Source organism: Centruroides vittatus, unplaced genomic scaffold (genome assembly GCF_030686945.1).
Source record: "Centruroides vittatus isolate TY-2023 unplaced genomic scaffold, ASM3068694v2 contig_549, whole genome shotgun sequence".
Classification (NCBI taxonomy): domain Eukaryota; kingdom Metazoa; phylum Arthropoda; class Arachnida; order Scorpiones; family Buthidae; genus Centruroides; species Centruroides vittatus.
Window position 1 is genome coordinate 1,991,261 of NW_027122325.1, and position 21,163 is coordinate 2,012,423.

Here is a 21,163-nt window from a genome sequence, read left to right on the forward strand (position 1 = left end):
TCTGATATGTATGTATGTGTATATATATATATTTTTAATATTTGTGCTGATGAGAATGGAAGTGGCATAAGTCATAAAATTTAAAAATTGAGTTAAGTCCATGTTTGAAATCATCTGACATAGTTCTGTTTTGTTTAGAATGAAAGTGGCTTTAGTCATTAGTACAAAAATTCACCACTAGGAGCAGCACTAATATTCAATTCTTACATTTGATTTTTCAATAACAATTTTAACAAACCATTAGATATTAAATTAAATTTCTCCAATTAGCCATAAAGTAACTTACGCCACTTTCATTCTCACTGGCTCATTTCATTATTTGCATTTTGCACTGTTAAATTTACAACACTGATATTATTTAACATGTGGCAAATTTGTCAAGCGACACACAACCTCGCAATTTTTGCATGTGCTTGGTCATGAGTGTGACAGTCATTCGTTTCTGTCTGCAATCAGTTTGTTATAATCATAATTCATAATCTGTTTGCAGAAGTAAGATTATTATTATTTGGTTATTTTGTATGCACGAATGTTTGTGTGTGTTATTTCTCAATTAATAACACTTAAATATTTGATTATTTAAGCCATGGTGTCAGACCAAAATTTAAAACTGTCACCCATGATAGACAGACAGTCTATTTACGGAAGAGCTGAAAGAAATATTTGTATTTGAATACGATAACGGGAAGAAGTCAGTTATATGCAAGATGGAACACATTGTAAATGGCAAATCTATACAATGCAACTTCAAGACAAATGGAACTAGTGTGTCGAAAAAATTCAATCTTTGGCAGCATGTGAAGTGTAATTATCCTGAAATTTACAAAAGGTTAGTTAAAAAGAAGGATCAACAGAAACAAAGCCACTGCAAGAAGAAAACATAATCATAAAAATTTTACCATTGCTCTTTCATGTCATAAGAAATGCAAAACTGATCAACCAAAAATTGATACATATTTTACATCATCGAAAATTACAATCACTATGGATAGTAATACTTTCCACGAGGGACTTGTTGAGATGGTTTGTATGAGTATGACACTACTCACTACATTCACATTAAATAACAAAGGATTCCAAAAGATTGCTGGCGAAATGGCTCAGAAGCTTGGTGTATCAACAGGACATGATGCTGCTCGTCAATTAGTAATAAGTATAGCAGAGTCTGCTCGCATCAATCTAAAACAAACTTTAAATGGACAATTATGCTATTTAAAGCTAGATGCTGCAACCTGTGGAAATAGAAATTTTCTTGCTATCAACTTTCTATAGTAAATACTGGTACAATTTGGAATGAAAAAATGAGAAAACTGAAGTAAAAACATTGGATATTGTGGTTACTGAAGGAAGACATGATTCTTTTTATGTGAAAAATCGAATTAAAGAAACTTTAAACAAATTTGAAATAAATGAAAAACAAGTACTAAGTATTTGTGTAGATAATGCAGCGAACATGACATGTGCTGTAAATAAACTTGGCAATCATGAAAATATTTCCCAGGATAAAGATGATGAAAAAAATGAAGACATCGAAGAGATGAATGTAGACATTTCGCAACAGTGGGTTAAAGATCCTTCTCTAACATTCCCAGCATGGACTAATGATAATATGAAAATTCAAGTAATGTGGTGTGGGATTCACATTTCAACTGGCCATTTGGGATGGATTAAAGAATGAATGAATAATAAAAATATTAGGGAAAATTTGACAGGTTAAGGTAAAATTATGAACACCAACAATTCATAATGTTTTGCTGAAAATGTATGGTAAAACTTAATCCCTAGATACAGTAATGAGGTGGGGTTCTACATATGCCATGCTATGCTTGATCGTCTTCTTTTTTCAAAGACTACTTCAACCAAGTAGCTGCTGCTGGGACAAAAGACCTAGAACTTAGCAAAGCAGAATGGGATAAAGTAAAAGATATCAGAGCTGTTTTAGAAAAACCAAATTGACAATTGCCCTTCAAGCTGCCGATCTTACTCCAGGGATGTTTATGAAAGAATGGTGTAAACTAGAAAAATGTATGGAAGAATTGAGGATATGTTGCATTAGGAATTCTATCCTCCATGAAAAAGCAGAAAAGAAAGCTTTTTCAAAACACACATTTTCTTGCTGGAGTGTATGTTGATTTTAGGTATAGAATCATGCAGCAGAAAAACTAAAAGCAAAAGGTCTTTCAGACATCCAACAGTGAATCCAAAGGCAAATACTAATTGATTTGGCTGAAGAGCCAGCAATTGTTGAGCTGTAACAACCAACCTGTAATATAATAAATATAGATTCAGAAGACGACGATTCTGAAGAAGAATTGGATAGAAGAGAAAACAGTTGTCGAATTTCCACTATACATACATAATAAAGATGATAACGAAATAGACAAACATATTGAGAAAGACTGCAATGCAATAGAGGATGTGGAGAAATTAAAGGCAAATGTATTCGAAGCCACTGACCATTATCCAGAGTGCATCAGAAAAGCATGCAGAGTCGCTTCAAGCATGCCAACTTCTCAAGCAAGTGTTGAGCATCTATTTTCCAGATTAAGATTAATTTTAAGTGATAATAGGCAGTCAATGAAGAGCGATTTGCTGTCTGCCATTTTATTTATTAAAATCAATGACTAAATTTTAGGTTTTATGTTAATTTTTTTAATAATAAATAAATTAGTTGTAAATAAACGAGTTTTTTTATATGTACAGTACTTATATATCAAAGAAAAAATTAATGTAATTTTTATAAAAATATTTTAACTGGAGCATGGAGCAAAGCACAGAGCAGAGCCGGAGCAAATACTTTGATGCCGGAGCAAAGCAACTCAAAAAAATAATTGCTCCAAAGCCTTGCTTATATGGTTGTGAAATGTGTGTGAATATAAAATTACAAATTAAATTGTTTGAATAAAGTTACCCACAGTTGTGGGATTTCTAAAGTTGGTGTATTGAACGGTGTTATTGCAGAAATATAGCAGTTCTCCCATATAAATACCTGTTTATGATCATTGCACTCTTTAAGTATTTTAGTGTGTGCCCAAAGCAGTAGATAACCCTGGTCTGGTATCCTTTTAGATAATTCAGTTGCTGGTCTGTTGTTTTTAATATCTTCTTGATGTTCCAGGATATAGGACTGTAGCATTCTAGTAGTAGCCCCAATGTAAATAATTTTGTCCCTTGATAGTATGTATTGTAATGGAATTTTGTAGACCCCAATTTTTCATTTAATGTGAGAGTGTCTCTATCATTACAAAACACTCTTTGTAGTGTAGGTTGGAAAGCCATGCTTTCTAAAAAGACATGCTATTCTCAGCAATATAGGTAAATGGTATTGGGACTGTTCTATCCTCAGTTCATCCTTGGTGAGGAGGAAAGACTGTGGAAACAAGTTATTTTTGACTCAGTTATAGAGATATCAAAATCTGGAAAGAGAATAACCAGCATTGCACACCACTCTTTTAACAAATTGTAATTCTTTTGTTTATTAATGTCCGGGTGGATGGGAGAAGAAGCACTCTACGAATAAACAAAGTAATTGCAGAGTTTACAAAGTGTGAAGGCTGGAATGCAGTCCCAGGGATAATACGTGGCACCCTGTTGTTTTTATAGTGTACAGAAAATAGCAGTTAAGGTAATATATGTATTTCCAGATCTAAAAAGGAGATTTTGGCATTTATTTCTTCTTCCACAATAAAATTGATAGATGGATATATAGATGCTAACATATGAATAAAGCCATCTAATTTGTCTGCAGAGCCATCCCATGCAAGCAAAATATCATCTACGTAATGTAAGTACAGGATTGGTTAGCTGACAGCCAAAGGGGCATTGAAAATATTATATTCTATGTTCCTCATGATAAGCTCTGCCAAAATGGGTGAGAGGGAAGAATCCATTGGCCCACCTTGGGTCTGTCTGTATTCATTTTTCTTTTATAAATCAAATTTAAAATAAAATCTGTTTGATTCAACTGAGTATTTTGACTCTTTTTTTGTGCTCTTTTCAACTATCACAATATTAATTATGTTTAAGGTTTATGTTTAATGAAATAGATGTCAAGGGTAGCTCTACTTTTGGCCACTACTGTAGATTACATCTAAAAGTAAATACACAAATATATTGAAGATCAATAAGTTATAAATTAGAAATTAAAACAACTTACTTTTGCAATTGGTAAAACTGCTTCCACATCATCTTTTTGAATATCAAGACGAGATGTCATTTTCATGTTGTCATCATCAAAATCATATTGTTCAGCCATTCTAGAATCTAATACATAACGTAATAACCAAATAATTCTTCCATTATCATGAAAATTAGCATCTTCATCAACTTCAAACAACCATGTGAATATTTCTTGAGCACTTAAAAATTCATTAAAATCAATATTTTATATATCAGTTTTGCACAAACAAGTTAATTTAATATTTTAAAAATTTATAAACATAATCTCTGTCTATCTCAAATCTCACAGGAACAAGAAAAAATTTGCAATAGACAGGTTTTGAGATATTGAGGTTCCTACACAGTAAACAGTAACAGATTTAATTAGAAGTACAGTATTTTATTAATACAATAGCAAGTACAGTACATTTTTGTCATAACAGAAACAGCTTGTAAATAGTTTCTGATGCATGACTTTCTTCAACCAATAAGATGTAACCAAACTCATAGCCAATCAGAAAAAAGCAGCATTAATTGCAATTATGAATTGTATTGCAAAAGATGTCTGTCTATATCTCAAATTAAGGACTGACGTATCAATTCAAAGCTGAGCTTTGAATTGATACGTCAGTCCTTAATTTGAGATATAGAGGCTTTGGGAGAAAATTTTTTGAGACAAACATGGAAAATATATTGAATTTAGGAAGAAAATGCAGGGGAAAAAAAATAAATTTCAAGATAAAGGGGTTTTCCAAATAAACATGTTTGAGATAGACAGATTCAACTATATATTATAGTTAGTTATAAATAGTTATATATAATTTTAAAATATTGTCAAGTTATGGTTTATTAATAATTTTAATAAAAATAATTTTGAAACACCTAGAAACAAATAATTCATAGTTAAATTACAATTAGAAATCCTACATGATTATAACCATCGTCAATTATGGCATCTAAATATTAAATCAGATCTTTTCCAGATTTGAATGAACTTAAAAATGTAATTGTTATAATAATTCATTGTATTTAATCAAATTATTTATGTGATTGATTTAGTTTTAACTTATATTTCAATAAATTATTATGTATTATTATTATTATTTAAAAAAATAGATTCAACTAATCTCAGGTTAATTCTTAATTCACTATGGATAAATATCAAATAATAGACATTATATACAGAAATATTTTTTTTATGTATTATAAAACATTGTATGATAAATTCAAGAATTAATTAACAATGTTGGAAGGATTTACATTTATTGTCTTTTGTTGCTGGAGAGTTATTCTAAACTGATTTATATTAATTTAATAATATATGATATGTATATTAACAAGAACAGACATATTAATTACAGATGTACATTAATAAATACAATTCTAGAAAAAGTATTAATGGAATATTTTGTCCATTTACTAACAAAATTCTACTTTTTTTAAAATGTTGAGTTTAATAATATTTTGTTTAGGGAATGTTTTTGATCTAGAATACTCTTGAACCAGTTCCAATTTATATGAGCTATAGAGTCAGCTTTTTTAAGTTTGATAGATTCATTCATAAAAGTCTTAAAAAATCAAGTTAAAGTTCTATTTAGTGCAAATAAAAGTTAAAAATTCATTTGTGAATTAATTCAAACCTAACTATATTTAATGAATGTTTTGATTTACTTATTTCTGGATTACTCCAAGATTTGTTGAATCTTGGAGTAATGCAAGTTGGGTTCACACCCATACACACACATTTTATTTTTCCCAAATAAAACAAAATCTTATTCCTTAATTACCATCATTTTTTGCAAATAACTGTTCCTGTGTAAAAAAAAGGTTTTCAAAGAAATAACATTAAAAAATTATAAACAAATGTTAAAATTATAAAGAAAATTTTTTCCACACTCCATAAAGATCACAGGAAGTGATCATATCTTTCCTGGATTCATTTCCTTTCAAAAAGTGACACATTCTCCGAATGAGTTCACAAGGAATCTAATACCTAAAATTAGCCTATTGGATTAAAACCCTGACATTACCAAAGATGGGCATAGGAATTAAAGAAGAGGACCCTCAAATAAAAGAGAGAATGGCAGGACGACAAGAGAGTTTATAGTCATTTAGAGTTTGCAACTAGTCTCTGTGTTCAAGAGGATTCAGCCACACACTGCTGCTTATCAAGTCATCATTGCCAATCACTGACTAGGCCAACTTACTGTTTACAAGTCCATCCAACAATATTCATCTACCTATCTACCTATCATCAGATGGTCCCCACAACAAACTACCTGACATCCTACCGTACGAACTAAGAGTCCATCTACCTGTTGCCAATGAGTAAGAAACCTACACACCTGATGCATACTTCAACATCCTATCAAATGAGTCAGCCATCTCCTATCAAGTGTACAATCCAAGGAAAACCAATAGCCCCAGGTATTTATCATCTCATGCCCAAGTGTAAACTCACTCTCCCATAATTAAAGACTCCTAAATAAATCACTATTATAGTAGGAAATGTAGAACTTTATGTATAAATAAACAGGTATTTGTTTGTTTTAATCTGTAGTAGAGTGCATTCCTTCTGCACACTGTCTCTTAAACCTCCTCCATCCTGAATCTGACCACCTACACATGTGACTACTCACATAAAGCAATGCAACATAGCAGGTTCTGAGTCCCAAAGGATGCAGTGGCGTCAGTCTTGATGTAGACATCCCAACGTGGTGTTGACCCTTCAGTCACAACCCATATAAAAGCAGATAGCTCTACAACACCACAAAAACCTAAACAAAATATGGAAATTTGACCTCATCAGTACACAGTAAAACTATATATCTCCATGGAACCTAGTCACCAAAGAATCTGTTAACCTTATCAACAGTTTTCCACACAACTTGCTTAAAGACTGTCCTTGGCCACACCTGACATCATCATAAATGAAATTTTAACAATGAAATTTTAGATGAAAGCCAAGCATTTTCTCTAATAAACAACATGATTTCCAAGTTTGATGTTGGGTTACCTTCTTTGACATTCACACAGCCTCTACTTTGATATATTAATTCTCTTTAGCCCAACAAATGGACACAGGAAGAGAAAAAGACCAAGCACCCAATTCTAGCAATACATCAGTCAAGTCATAAGCATCAAAAGTGCATAACTCCAATCCATCTATGATGCAGCTCAAAATCAAACTGTAGGGAAGAACATGCTAACCAATACGACTGTCACCAGAGACTTATAAAATGGAAACTACATACATTTTACATTTTTAATGAAAAATAAATGATGATACTGATGATGATCTATAATAAATTGTTAACAGAAATAAAACAAAAAACAAATGGAAGACATAATATATGAGAATAAACTTATAAGTTGCATATAGATTAAATTACATATACATTTTCAATAATAATTTCAAAGATGTGGGGTTAATGATAATTTGTTATCAACATTTTTATCTTCATTCTAGCAATTTGCAATAGAGCAGTATCCCTGAACATTACATACAAAAAATTATAGCATTAATTATCTGATGAAAGACAGTTAAGCTGCATTGCTCTGTAAAAATCATTAGAAATTAAATGCAAATTTTACTTAAATAATTTAGAAAATACCAAAAGAAGGGATCAATCTGAAATGGTATTTGAACTCCTGTTTCAGATCAACAGTTTTGGTAACAGCTCTAAAAAATCTGGCAGTTTAGGCTTAAGTTTGGCTAACAATTTTGATTTTGTTATATTACAAATTTACATACACTTCTGAATCTTCTATGAGATCATTCACATGCACTGTTGTAATTATCTAATAAAATTTCCTGTGTTATCACTGGATATATCTACATGCATTGTTATTACATTATTTTATGGCTGTAACGAAATTATATCCAATTACGGCAACTTTTGTACAGTTCTCTACATAATGCTGAATGCTTTGACTAGTTAGGGTAGTTAGGTTAGACCAGGGGTGGCAAACCTTTTTCAACCATCCTTTCAACCTGATCACCTTCTTTTCAATCAGTTTTTTTACATTTATTCTAATTAAAACATATTTGCTTTATTTATTTAAATATCATTAAAAATATATGAAGTAAAATTCAGCAATGGGATCGGTAATGTCTATAAAATCAATTATATTCACCTCTATATAATTTAGAAATATTTCTCAAAAGTTATTTACAGGTCATACCGAGATCTAGATATAGTATAAAGATACTGATCAACTCATTACAAGACTATTAAAATGACAAATTGAACTGTCGTATAGAATGATGAACTTGAATATAAAATCAATGTATCCTTCAATAACATTAGAAATGGTTAAAAGGAACTTATGTATGTATAATACTCCAAATTACATCATGGATTTAATAGAATTTGTATTTAAAAATAATTACTTTAAAATTTCAACAGTATTCTATAGACAAAAAAATGGCATTTCAATGGAATCAGTCATTGGCCCAAAATTAGCAGAAATATGTATGGTTATTATAGATGAAAAAATATCCAAATTAACAGTTAAATGCTTCTATGCTCGATATGTAGAGGATTTAATATATGACTCACAAAAAATTTCAGCAAAAGAAATCGAAGAATATGCCAATACTTTAAATAATAATTTAAATTTTATGTATGAAGATGAAGATAAAAAAGAATTAACTTTCTAGATATAACTATAAAGAGAAACAAAAAAATATTACAATTCCATATGAAAAACTATGCAATATTCAAAAAACAATTAATTATAAATCATATTGCCCTGTAGACATTAAAAGAAATACCTTCCTAATGGAAATGAGAAAAATATTAACAAGAACCTCGTTATCAGAAGATATTATATTAGAAGAAAAACAATTATTTAGAAAATATTTATTGAATGGATAGCCAAGAAAAATTTTAATTAAGTGATATGATAATTATATGTTTAATAGATACAAAGCTAAAAATGAAAAAATAAATTGCCATTATATTCCTTTCCTATACATAAATTGCTTATATGAAAAATACAAAAGTCAACTTAATGCTATTTCTGTTCGTATTGTAGCCAACCAACAAAATAGATTATCTAATATATTGAATTTTATTAATAAAGAAGACAAAGAACAAGTTTAACTGGATGTTGCAGGAGTCATATACAAAATGCTATGTACGTGTTCTCAACCAAAGCACTGTATAGGAGAAACAAAGTGAAAATTAGAGAAGAGACTTAAAGAACACAAAGCAGCCATATGGTTAAAATACAGAGAATCTCCATGGTATCAACATTGCAGTATTTTTGTCTATTACAATTAAAATTGTATAATAAAGAAAAATAATATAAAAATTTTGTATAAAGAAAAAAAATCTTGTTAAACTTCATATAAAAGAACACTACAGTATTAGGAATTATGTAAATAACATAAATTTAAATACCAGTATGAGCGTCGATGCATGTTGGGATAGCTTCATCAATTAGGCCTATAAAAGAACTTTTAACTTGATGTCAGTATCCACTGAGGAGGCCTAATTGGCAAAATGCATATGGATTTATTAGGAAAAGTATAAATAAATACCTTTTTTTGATTTGTTAACTGTTTTAATTTAATCTTGTCATAATTTGTCCTTGAAGTCGGTGTAGATTGAGTTATACTCAAATAATTTAAAAAAATTTTTTTAAACTTTTAGAATTATACCTATATAACTGACTTTATTTAAATATCGTTTTTCGAGGTCTAAAACTCTGGCATGCATAAGCATCTCTAAAGCTAAGTATGCTTACTATATAGCATGTGGCTCAAAAAGGTTTGCCACTAGACTGTATTTATAAATATTGGTAATAATTGGTAATACTGTGCACATTTTCCTATATCAATGCTTCTCAATTATTGATAGATTATATCAAAATCTATTATTAATATGGTAAAAAAATTACTAATAAATAGGTAAGGAATACTATTTCATAATTTATTACACATATAACAATCATATTTTTATTATAAACTATTACTACTACATTTAAAACCCTTACTTGGATGGAATATTCTCCACATTTTCAGTATCTTTAACATATGCTGTCACTGTAGCCACAGTTTGTTTTGAATTCATATCAACAGAAATTTGCCAATTTAAAGGTTGAGATACCTGAGCACCTAAAATTCTTAGACCACTTTTGACACGAGCCCTATAAAGTAAAAATACATACAATGTAAATAAAATGATTAATATATAACTTAGTAAAATTGACTAAGTAAATACAGTAAATAAAATTTTAATATCAGAATAATTATTAATGCTATTCCCAACTCACTTTTTGACCAAAAACATTACAATAAAAAACAGCAACAAGTACACAACCATAATATTTACAGAAATTAGAACTAGAGATGTTTGATTAATACATTTGAAAAGTTATTTCCTCTTCTTTTCATTATACTAGCAGCATTCCCATGTATGTCATGTTGCATCTTGCAAACCATCTTCATTATTCAATGAATCAAACGCTTCCCTTGGAATGGGTGTTGCTGACAATCCCACTTCTGCTGCATACCCAAACATAGCTTTATAAGATCTATTTAAATCAGAATAGAAAGCTCTGTTTTTCATAAATTGAATAAATTTTAGACCATTACTCCATGAAGTAGATTGATTGTCTTGCATCTAGGTTGTCAGTATATTTTCTGTCTTGGTTGATCCTCTCTACACTTCCTTCACTCTGACTGTGCCTTGGGTTTCCTGTGTACAATTTTAAATTCTGACCAAGTTATTTTCACATCTTCTATGAGCTTATTGCAAAATTTGTGGCCATTATCAGACTGGAGGATGCAGGGAGCACTGATTGAGAGGCAGAAATATATAAAGTAAGTGTGTACCAACTTTTTTGGCCCTCTTTGTTTGGAGGGCCTTAAAACAACAAACTTAGTCAAATGATTTTGGTACACTAAAATAAACTTGTAGTTTCCATCAGGTTGAGACTGAAAATCTATCAGATCTACCTGACATCTTGAATTCATATGTGAAAATACCATTGACTTTACAACATCATCTTTCTTCCCCATGTTTCTTTTTTGTTGGCAAGACTCACAAACACTCAAAAACATCTTGATATCGCCTTGAGTAATAATATTTTTGTAACAATGATTCAGTTCTTTTATCATCCAATTTCTACCACCATGTCCAATAGAAATATGTGTTTCTTATAGAATATCAAACAGATCATTATTTGAACAATAAATATTATCTTTGCTTCTGTACCTTTAAGTGAAACTATTAATTTCTCTATTCCATGAACTTCCAAAACATCATAATGTTGAAGTAACCAGTAATCTCTAGGTTTTTTCTTGTCAGTCACCTTGTCTTCACTTCCCATATAAATCATCATAATTTTTCATGAGTTAGCAAAGAACTATTGTCTTTTACATTACACGTACTTAGAAGGGATTTTCATTTTCATCACCTCTTTCTTATCAATTTCACAAAAAAATTTATATAAAAAGTAATTTTAAAAAAATGTAAGTATAAAAATTTAACAATTGCCTGAACACTGAGCAAAACTAGAAAAAAAAAAACAGTAAACAACTGATAACTTTACTAAACATTCAAAGCCTGATACATAGATACTCAACCAAATGATCACCTTAAACAATTGAGCTATAAATCCGCTATGATTAGATACTAAGTAATTTGGTACTTGTAGTAGATGTTAGGCACCATTCTTATCTAAATTAATAATTATAATAATTTATTAAATTATAATTACTTAGTATAATAAAATTATTATATTACTTAGTATCTAATCATTACTAATTTATAGCAATTGTTTAAGACTATCATTTGGTTGAACTGATAACTTGAATGAACTACAACAACACTGATTGGGATGGCCTCAATGCATTATCTTCATCATTGATATTATTCCCTGACCTTTATAAACAAAAACAATTTTCATTCCATACTTTAATGAAGTGGTGGTTGTAATTCTATTTGATACCTAGTGAAAGTATAGAATGTTAAAACATTATACACTTTAACGAGCCTGTTTAGATATTCTATGGAATAACAGATTACAGACTTTAAAGGTAACATATAGCATAGGAAAGTATTTGACTCTCAGATGTTTTTAAAATATTAATGTTCTGAGATACTGTACCAAAAATGTCAAAAAATGGTAATCTGTCTGTGTGTGTGTGTGTGTGTGTGTGTGTGTGTGTGTGTGTGTGTTGGCATCTATTTTGTTTAATATCTCACTTCAGAATGGGGTAATGATTAAAAAATGAAATTTGGCATAGTAGCTTGTGTATAAGGGCATTGATGTTATTAAATTTTGAAATTTTGATTGTTAAAAGTCAACAGGGTAGGGAAATAGAGAAGGGTCATGTGTCATATCTCAAATGTGGTTAGACTTAAGATTTTACTCATTATTAACATTTATAATTTTTAAATAAAACTCAACTCTATCTTCAAAATTAAGCAATTGCCATATAATAATAATTTATAACATAAAAAATTTTTAAATAAAACTTTGTAACAGATGGCACCACAAACAACTTTAATTTTGTGTTGATGTGTCTTAGTGTTTTTTGTCAAAAAGTTAGGCAACTCATTACTGGATTTATTTTTGGTGTGTTCTATTCACAAATAAAAAAAAATTCTAAATTTTTCCTTTAGATCAGAAATTTTTTCCATTAAGTTGAAGCCTATTAAATCGAGAACCTACTAATGCAACAGGTCCTCAATTTATTTTGAATTAAATTTTTAGCACCATAAAATATTTCAAAATGTATATAAAATTATTTGTAGATATGTAATATAATGCTTCATAAAATAATCTGCATTTTTAAATTCATTCAACAATTAAAAAAAAAACTATTGTATATTTATTGTAAAGTTGATTATACTAATGATGGACATGAGTGTTTAAACCTAATCTTTAAATCTAATCCTTTGACAAATACAGTTTAATTAGCTTTAAAAAGTCTTGCAGAATTATATAGAGTATTAATTTTTACACTACTAAAGAATAACATTTTTAATTAAAGTATAGTTTAGTCAAAGAATAAAAAAAATAAAAATAGTTCATCATATTTATTCAAATAATTTTAAAAATCTAAAACAAAGCATGTTAATTTGATAAAAAATTCCAAAGTGTGAAAACCTATGCATGAACAACATTTCTCATAGAGTAAAAATGTATTCTGTTTAAAACAAAAATAATTAATAAAAGAAGCAAAAATAAAAAACTGAACTAAAATTAAGTAATTAAATTAAATGCTTAATGTAATTAACTAAAATTAAATGGAAGTGGAATGTGAACCATTCTGTTGAAAGTATAATTAGCAACTATATCACCATCAGAGAGTAAAGCAAACCTCATTAGTGTATAGTAAGCACCAACGTAACAAAATTCCAAGTATAATGAAAATATTTCAAAAGACCTTGTTGGCCACTTATTAGATTGATGTTTAAGAATTCCCAATATAATGAAGTTTAGTATAACAAAAATTTCATTCTATTGAAGAGTTTTTCTGGACATTGTGCTAAAAATCCTCCAGTACAACAAAAAACTATCTCCCCTCAGGTTTTTGTTGCACTGGAGGATGTTCGATAGAATTCTAATTCTATCTTACATTTTGACCTGAAACAGATCCTTTTTAGATCGATAACGTTTGTCATAGCATACTTATATTAAATTATATTTCCTGGTATATTTTTGAAGGTTTTGTTGGAATTATTGACAATGTAAGTAACTAGTCTTCTAACAATGATATAAAAAAATGATACAATAAAACTATGACAATTTTAATATTTAAACAACCAAATTAATTTAAATATGCAAATTATTTTGTATTTTGTTTTTATTTTATATAATTTACTTACTTACCAAACCAAATTTTTAACACTACCATAAAATGATGCTTACACACAAAGAAATTGCAACAGCCTAAGAATGTGTTTCAATTTCCTCAAGCTCACATTTACACATTTACATGCACACAATCATGTCTATGCACATGTACTGTACTGTACATAATATGCAGTGGTCCTATCAACATTTCTGAAGCTGTGCAAGCCAGTGTTAGTGGAAGTCTGATCAGTGTTAGTGGAATGTTCATATTGATACAACTGATGTCACATTTTATGTGATATGTGCTGCAGATGCTGTAAGGTTTCCTACAACTGTCCTTACAATGTTTCAATCTCAGCATTATGTGGCAATCAAGAACCTTGTATTGCATGTGTAGGAATGTTCAACTGACCACTGTTGCCAACACTGAAACATTTGACATCGCATTCAACATATACAGCAATCCTGATATGTCTGCCCAGCCTCTCAAAAACCTACATACACCCCCTCTCAAATATAATTGCTATATAATGACTATAACTGCACAAAAGAAGCATATGTATTTGCTATGGCATCAGCTATGTAATAGTTGCTACTTTTATGTAATAGTGAAGTGTTTTACTATTCACTGCTTCACTTCACTATTTTATGTGAAGTGAAGCAGTGAATAGTGAATAGTGAATAGTGAAGTGTTTTACTATTCAACTGCTTCACTTCACTATTACATAAAAGTTACAACTACAGTGGTGCCTTGTATAACGTACGCCTCGAATAACGGATGCTGCGAACAACGGACTTTCTGTTTGGCCGTTACGTGACTCGAGCAATGGACTTTCTGCAAACAAGTGCAAATGATGTTTCCACTCTTTTGCCGTTGTCAATGACAATCTGCTATTTTTAGATGTTTTCCCCTTCTTGGCTTCCCAAAGTAGCTTCTTGATGTAGGTATTTTGGGAGCCTTTGAAAACAGCTGCTCTTTGGCTGCAGAAGAGTAAGCATTTTTTTTTTCCTTCTTCTTCTTTGTCCAACCTGCTTGTCCATTGGAAGTCTAACCAAAAAGCCTGGGTGACCCAGGTTGTCTTCAAGGATTGGATCTTGGAAACCTTTGCTCCTGCTGTAAAGAAATACCTGCTGGACAAAAAGCTGCCACTCAAAGCCCTACTGATATTGGACAATGCCCCTGGTCACCCAAAAGACCTGGAGGCGATCCTTGAAGAAAGCCATCTTTTCATCAAGGTGCAGTATCTGCCAGCAAACACCACTGCCATCCTTCAGTCAATGGATCAGCAATCATTATCAACTTCAAAAAACTGTACACCAGAGCTCTCTCCATGAAGGTGTTTGAAGAATGTCAGTTTTGTGGCGACATGGCTGTCCGAAAGTTCTGGAAAGAGAAGTTTGATGTTCTTGTGGCAATCAGACTCACCCAGAAGGTCTGGGGAGAAGTCATGCAGAAGACCCTCAATTCAGCCTGGAAGAGGCTTGTTCTTGAATGCACCCTGAAAGAACCAGCTGAGAATACAGAAGTGGTGCAGGAGATCATCTCGATGGCCCGAGAGTTGGAATTGGAGGTGGAAATGAAGGATGTGGAGGAGTTCATTGAAGAACACCAAGAAGAGCTGACAACTGAAGAGCTCCAAGCACTTCTGGCCAGGAACATGATGAAACTGAAAGGAAAGCTTCATCTGATGAGGAAGAGGAGCAATCCAATCAACTAATTTCAACTGCTGCCATCAAGGACTTTCTTGTCAAATGGGGAGAAGTTCAGGAGTTTACCAACACTCACTGTCCAAACACAGCTGAGACCAACAGGATCAATGATCTCTACAATAATACCCTTGCCCATCATTTCTGACAGGTGTTGAAGAAGAGAGAGAAACAGACCACCTTGGACATGTTTTTCAAGAAGTCAGCTGCCAAAATACAAAGGATGGAACAAGAGGAGTTGACCCTGCAAGTCCTGGTAGCCTCTCTTGAATCTGATTCCGATTAAAAACAATAAAAAAGAGACCTACTGCAATATGTAAAAAGTGTGTGTCTGTATGAATATGTGAAAAAAAAGTGTTCCTCCACCTCCTCCTCACAACATAAAAAAAAAATACTGTACCATGAAACATATAAGTGGTGCCTCATATAACATACTTAATTCGTTTCAGGTGGAAGTCCGTTAAGTGAAAAGTCTGTTATACGAAATGCATTTTCCCATAGAAATACATGTTAAAACATCTAATTCGTTCCACTGCATAAAATAACCATACTGTACCATAAAAAAAAAAAAAAAATGAAAATGGAGCAGTCACCAATTATGCCGGGTAGTCAGAACCCGGCATAATTGGTGACTGCTCCATTTTCATTTTTTTTTTTTTTATGGTACAGTATGGTTATTTTATGCAGTGGAACGAATTAGATGTTTTAACATGTATTTCTATGGGAAAATGCATTTCGTATAACAGACTTTTCACTTAACGGACTTCCACCTGAAACGAATTAAGTATGTTATATGAGGCACCACTGTATGCTAAACTTTCTTGTACCATGTCAATATCACAAGCTCATACACAGATAACACAATGATTTGATGATACAACATCACATGATGGCCATAAACATTGAAAATTTAATCAGAAGATCTACCACCTCTCAGCAAGAATAAGCTATATCCATGCCTACATTTACATTATCCTTTATAATTGCAATTTTTTTCCATTAGTGTGTGTGAATAGATATACAGTAAGACCTCATTTAACCCTACCTTGATTAACGATGATTTAATATAATGCAGCCTGCTCGAAGCCTAAAAAAAGCTCAAAATTTATGCCGATTCAAATTATCACGGCATTTCATTGATTCGTATATAATACAATTATTCCCAATCATGAACCAATCAGCAAAAGGTGGCAATTCATCATAGCTCTGTACTTTCCTTAAATCCATGTTTGAGTGGTGCAAGTTTTGAAAAATATAACATCAAGAATGCCATACGCAATATTGACTTTGCTTGGCAAGAATTAACTGATAAATGCACAAACGAAGTATGGAAGAAAGTATGGTTGACAATATCCAAGAATTCTCACTGAGAAAAACCTATTGTGACCAAATTGTCAACCTAGTTGATACAGCAGGACTAGGAGACGAAGATGAGGAGAATATTGAAGAGTTACTGCAGATTTCTGGTGAGAGCCTTACCAATGACAATCTTCAAAAACTGGCAGAACAAGGAATTCCTGTAGAACTAGAATATAGTGATTCTGAAAACAAAGAACCCAAAGAATTTCTCTACAGATTTCCTTTGTAAAAGTTTGGTAACAATAACCAAAATTGTTGATCAGATTGTAACAAATGATCCAGATTTTAAAAGGAGTGCAAAAGCAACACAAGGTGTTTTGGATGCAATCTCCTGCTACTGACATTTGCTTAAGGAAAGAAAAGAAAAAAAAAAAAACAACAAATGACATTAGATGACTTCAGAAGATCCAGAACCTTCATCACAAAAAATGAACTTTACATTTATGTGTGCATATGTTTGTGTGTTATTTAACATATATTATTATGCAAATTAATATAAAATAACTTAAAATTAAAGTAAATACATTGTCAATAACACAAACAAAGCCTTCAAAAATATACCAGCAAATATAATTTAATATAAATATGCTATGACAAATGTTTTCAATCCGAAAAGAATCTGCTTCAAGTCAAAATAGGGAATGGGGAACATGCAACCAAAAATAAACATTTGGTCGCATGTTCCCCATTCCCTATTTACTCTGTGTTAAAATGACTTCGTTTAATGCTGTTTCATTTAGAGCCTTGTCGTCTAGGAACATATCGTCCACACTAAGCTGGGTCTTATTGTATTCACATTTTTTTCTAATTATATCAACAAACTAAAACTTAGATAACTGATATTTTGAAACTGCATTACTCATTTTTCTTTCAATTATTCCAAATAATATATGGAAAGTTTTATCAGTTAATAAATACTTAACTAACAATAAATCATTTAACAATCAAAGCATATTTAAAAATAAAAATATAATATCTCACAAAGTTTTTAATAAAATTACTTAAAACAAATCTAAATCTTTTGAAAATGTTGTCAGGGGAAAGCTAAAGATCCACATATATCAGCACTTATCCCAGTAGATAAAAAGCTCAAGTAATTGCAAAATGGCATAAATTGAAAAGAAAGAAGGTATCTTGTTAATTTTGATAAAGATAACAGCAGAATTCTGTACAAAGAAAAAGACAAACATAATAGAAAGTTCAAAGAAAGTCTAGCTATACTCAACTCAAAAAATTGTATAAATAAAAACGTAAGCATAAATATAAATAAAAACTGGCTAAATATACTATAACCTATACTATACATTAAAACCTTCTTAATGTATTTTTATCCAAAAAACACCACCAGAGGGCTATTTAAGCCCTCTGGTGAAACGAATTTATCATTTCAACTTTTCTCTACGTCATTATGTAAATTTTAACCATCGCACAATCCAAGCACGGCTTGATAGCAGAAAGTCCAAACTAAGGATTATATTCAAAAGATTCGTCTAGAAATTTGTCTAAAAGAAAAAGTCTAAAATTCATCCCAACACAAATGTATTAACGGAAGTGCTTAAATGAACTTGGAAAATGTACATTAATCGTCTCTGATAGGAGAAAGAAGATAATTAATAGTAAGAACCCGTTCTGCTATTACCCAATAGTTAATGTATTTTTAATATCATTTTATTATTTTAAATAGATGTACAAGAATTTTACTGTGTCTTTATAACCTTCTCATTCTTGGGTTTGTAATATACAAACTTACAGTGTACAAGTGCCATACTGGGGGAAAACTGGTATGTGTAAGTTATATACATGCGTTTTAAAAATGTTTGTACAATTTACTTGTAAATAATATTTAGATGCTGTATACACTATTTTCTTGTTATTTTAGTTGACTGATGAGGGGCACAAAGCCCAAAACATGTAAGAGAAATACCGTATCAACTAAATAAAAGTGGAAAAAGCCATGTGATTGTTACTAATGATCTCGTGTTTAACGCTTCTAAGGTATCTTGTGGTTACCAGCTTTGATTTTTAAAGTGAAAGTTTTAAAGGAAAGTTTAAAGGGAAGTTTTGGAAATTTTTGGCAACAAAGTAGCCTACAAAGTATGATCAGTCATCAAGAAATGTATTCTGAAACAGTGAAATTAAATAAATGATGACTGTTCCTCAACAGACTTACAGCCATATTCACAACCAAGGATTATAAGTTAGAAGTTAGCCAATTAATACACTTGGTCCTTGGCTGTGAATAAGGACATCAGTCTTCAATTTTAACATTAATTACCATCCAACAAAAAGTTTTAAATTAGAAACCTAAATGTAATTAATTGTTCTGTATTTTAAATTTCTCATTTCTTATATTACAAAATTAACAATTTTTCAAATTAAAAATTTTTTAATCTGCAAAGAATGTCAGTTAATAAAAAATATTTTTAAATTTGAATTATTATTTAAACACATACACATAACAAATGATAATTATTGTCACAAAAATTGTTACAATTTTTATGTAACAGTAAGTTAATATTCATATTATAAGGGGACTGCTGATTTAGTGCATTTGTTGACATTGAAAAATAATTTGTATCAGTGAATATTCTTCTACCATTTAAATGTTAGAAATTCTGAATTTAATTATTTCAATGAGAAAAATGTAAACAAAAAGTACTATTTATTGATGATTTTAATTTGATAGCAGTTTTGAAATTATATCAAACTTCTACTATTAAAAGGAAATTATTTTTAAACAGTTTGAGCACAGACTAGTTGCATGGAACCATGACAGAAAATACATGGATAATATTGACAGAGTAATTTTGATGACAATCCACAATGGAAAAAAAAGTTGCTGCTTTGGAGTCAACCTCATCTTACCTTTTCTGTTGCAAGTGAGAATTTGATCAATCACATTGCTTTGAATTGATAATTTTCATTTGTTAATGCAGCTGTAACAAACTGTAAAAACACAAGTGCTTTCTAAATGTTGGAATCATTTTTGATAGTCATGGTAATGCACTAAAAGATTTCAGAAAAAATTTATGAAACAAAAATCCTGTCAATGAGAATTACTAGACAAATTTTCTGTTCTGGTTATCCATGATAGTTTTAACTACTTTTCTTTCTGTGGCATAAAGTGGGAACTGATCTTAACTCAAAACGATTAGTAAATATATTTAATATTTTAAATACATTTACCCATTTTATGAAATAGTATTTAGAAAAGATGTTAAAATTCATATAACAAGAAATATTTAAAACTTATAAAAACTTACCTAATAATGAAAACATATAAAGGATAAATTGGATTTGGTTGAAGATAGACTGGGACATAAACTTTTGATTTTGGGTAAACTGGTCCTTGAGGAACAAGTATCCTAATTATATCATCACTTTTAACTTCTTCATAACTTCCATGAACTGTAGATAAGAGAACATCTGCTAAATAAGTTGTAGATATTGAAGAAAGAGATGGTGCAGTCTTTAGAATACAATCTTGACTTCTGCTGTGAATTACAGCATATTCTACTCTGACTGTTGTTTTCTGTTGTTTTACAGATTTCCAAACTCCTGCTTCAAGTGGTGGCCACCAATGAGAGGGAAGAATAGCTTCAGCAAGACACACTCCGTCTCTGTTATCAGTGGGGTCACATTTAGCTATCACATGTTCATCTCCTCGATGAACATATAATATAGCACATAGAGATATTTTCTGATTATCTGAAGAATGCTGACGAGACTTTGGTTCTAATGTATGACTACTGTGAAATAAAACTCTTAAAACTGGTCTGTCATGCTTTATTTCATGTGTGACTAAACTCACACTAATATCTACATCACTACTTGATGGGAAAGCAAATGGAGGAACTATTTCTGTTGGAGATATTCCATTTGCAGCATGGGTATCATTTTTTGGCAAATTTGTTGGAATGAGTAATGATGGTACAACAGTTTGTTTAACCGAAAAAGGTCCATAAGATGCTTTAACTGTCACTGGTATCATAGGATGTAAAACTGTAAAACGTTCCATAATATCATCTTTGTTGTTTGACTCTGAATAATATGGTCGAAGAAAGAAACCAGAGTCCCTGCTATCTAGAGTTATATCTATTCCTGCCAAAGAACCTGTAAAGAT

At 30.7% G+C, this 21,163-nt stretch overlaps 1 protein-coding gene across 1 annotated transcript in view; it reads right to left on the bottom strand.

The window, feature by feature from the left end:
- dtn (transmembrane protein 132C dtn) overlaps nt 1-21,163 on the bottom strand; it is a 67,259-nt gene that overhangs the window by 22,592 nt on the left and 23,504 nt on the right. Inside the window, exons 2-4 of the mRNA XM_067274457.1 lie at nt 20,304-21,153; nt 10,162-10,314; nt 4,157-4,358 (exon numbers count right to left, since the gene is read on the bottom strand). Coding sequence (XP_067130558.1) covers nt 4,157-4,358; nt 10,162-10,314; nt 20,304-21,153 — 1,205 coding nt within the window. The remainder of the gene's footprint in view (nt 1-4,156; nt 4,359-10,161; nt 10,315-20,303; nt 21,154-21,163) is intronic.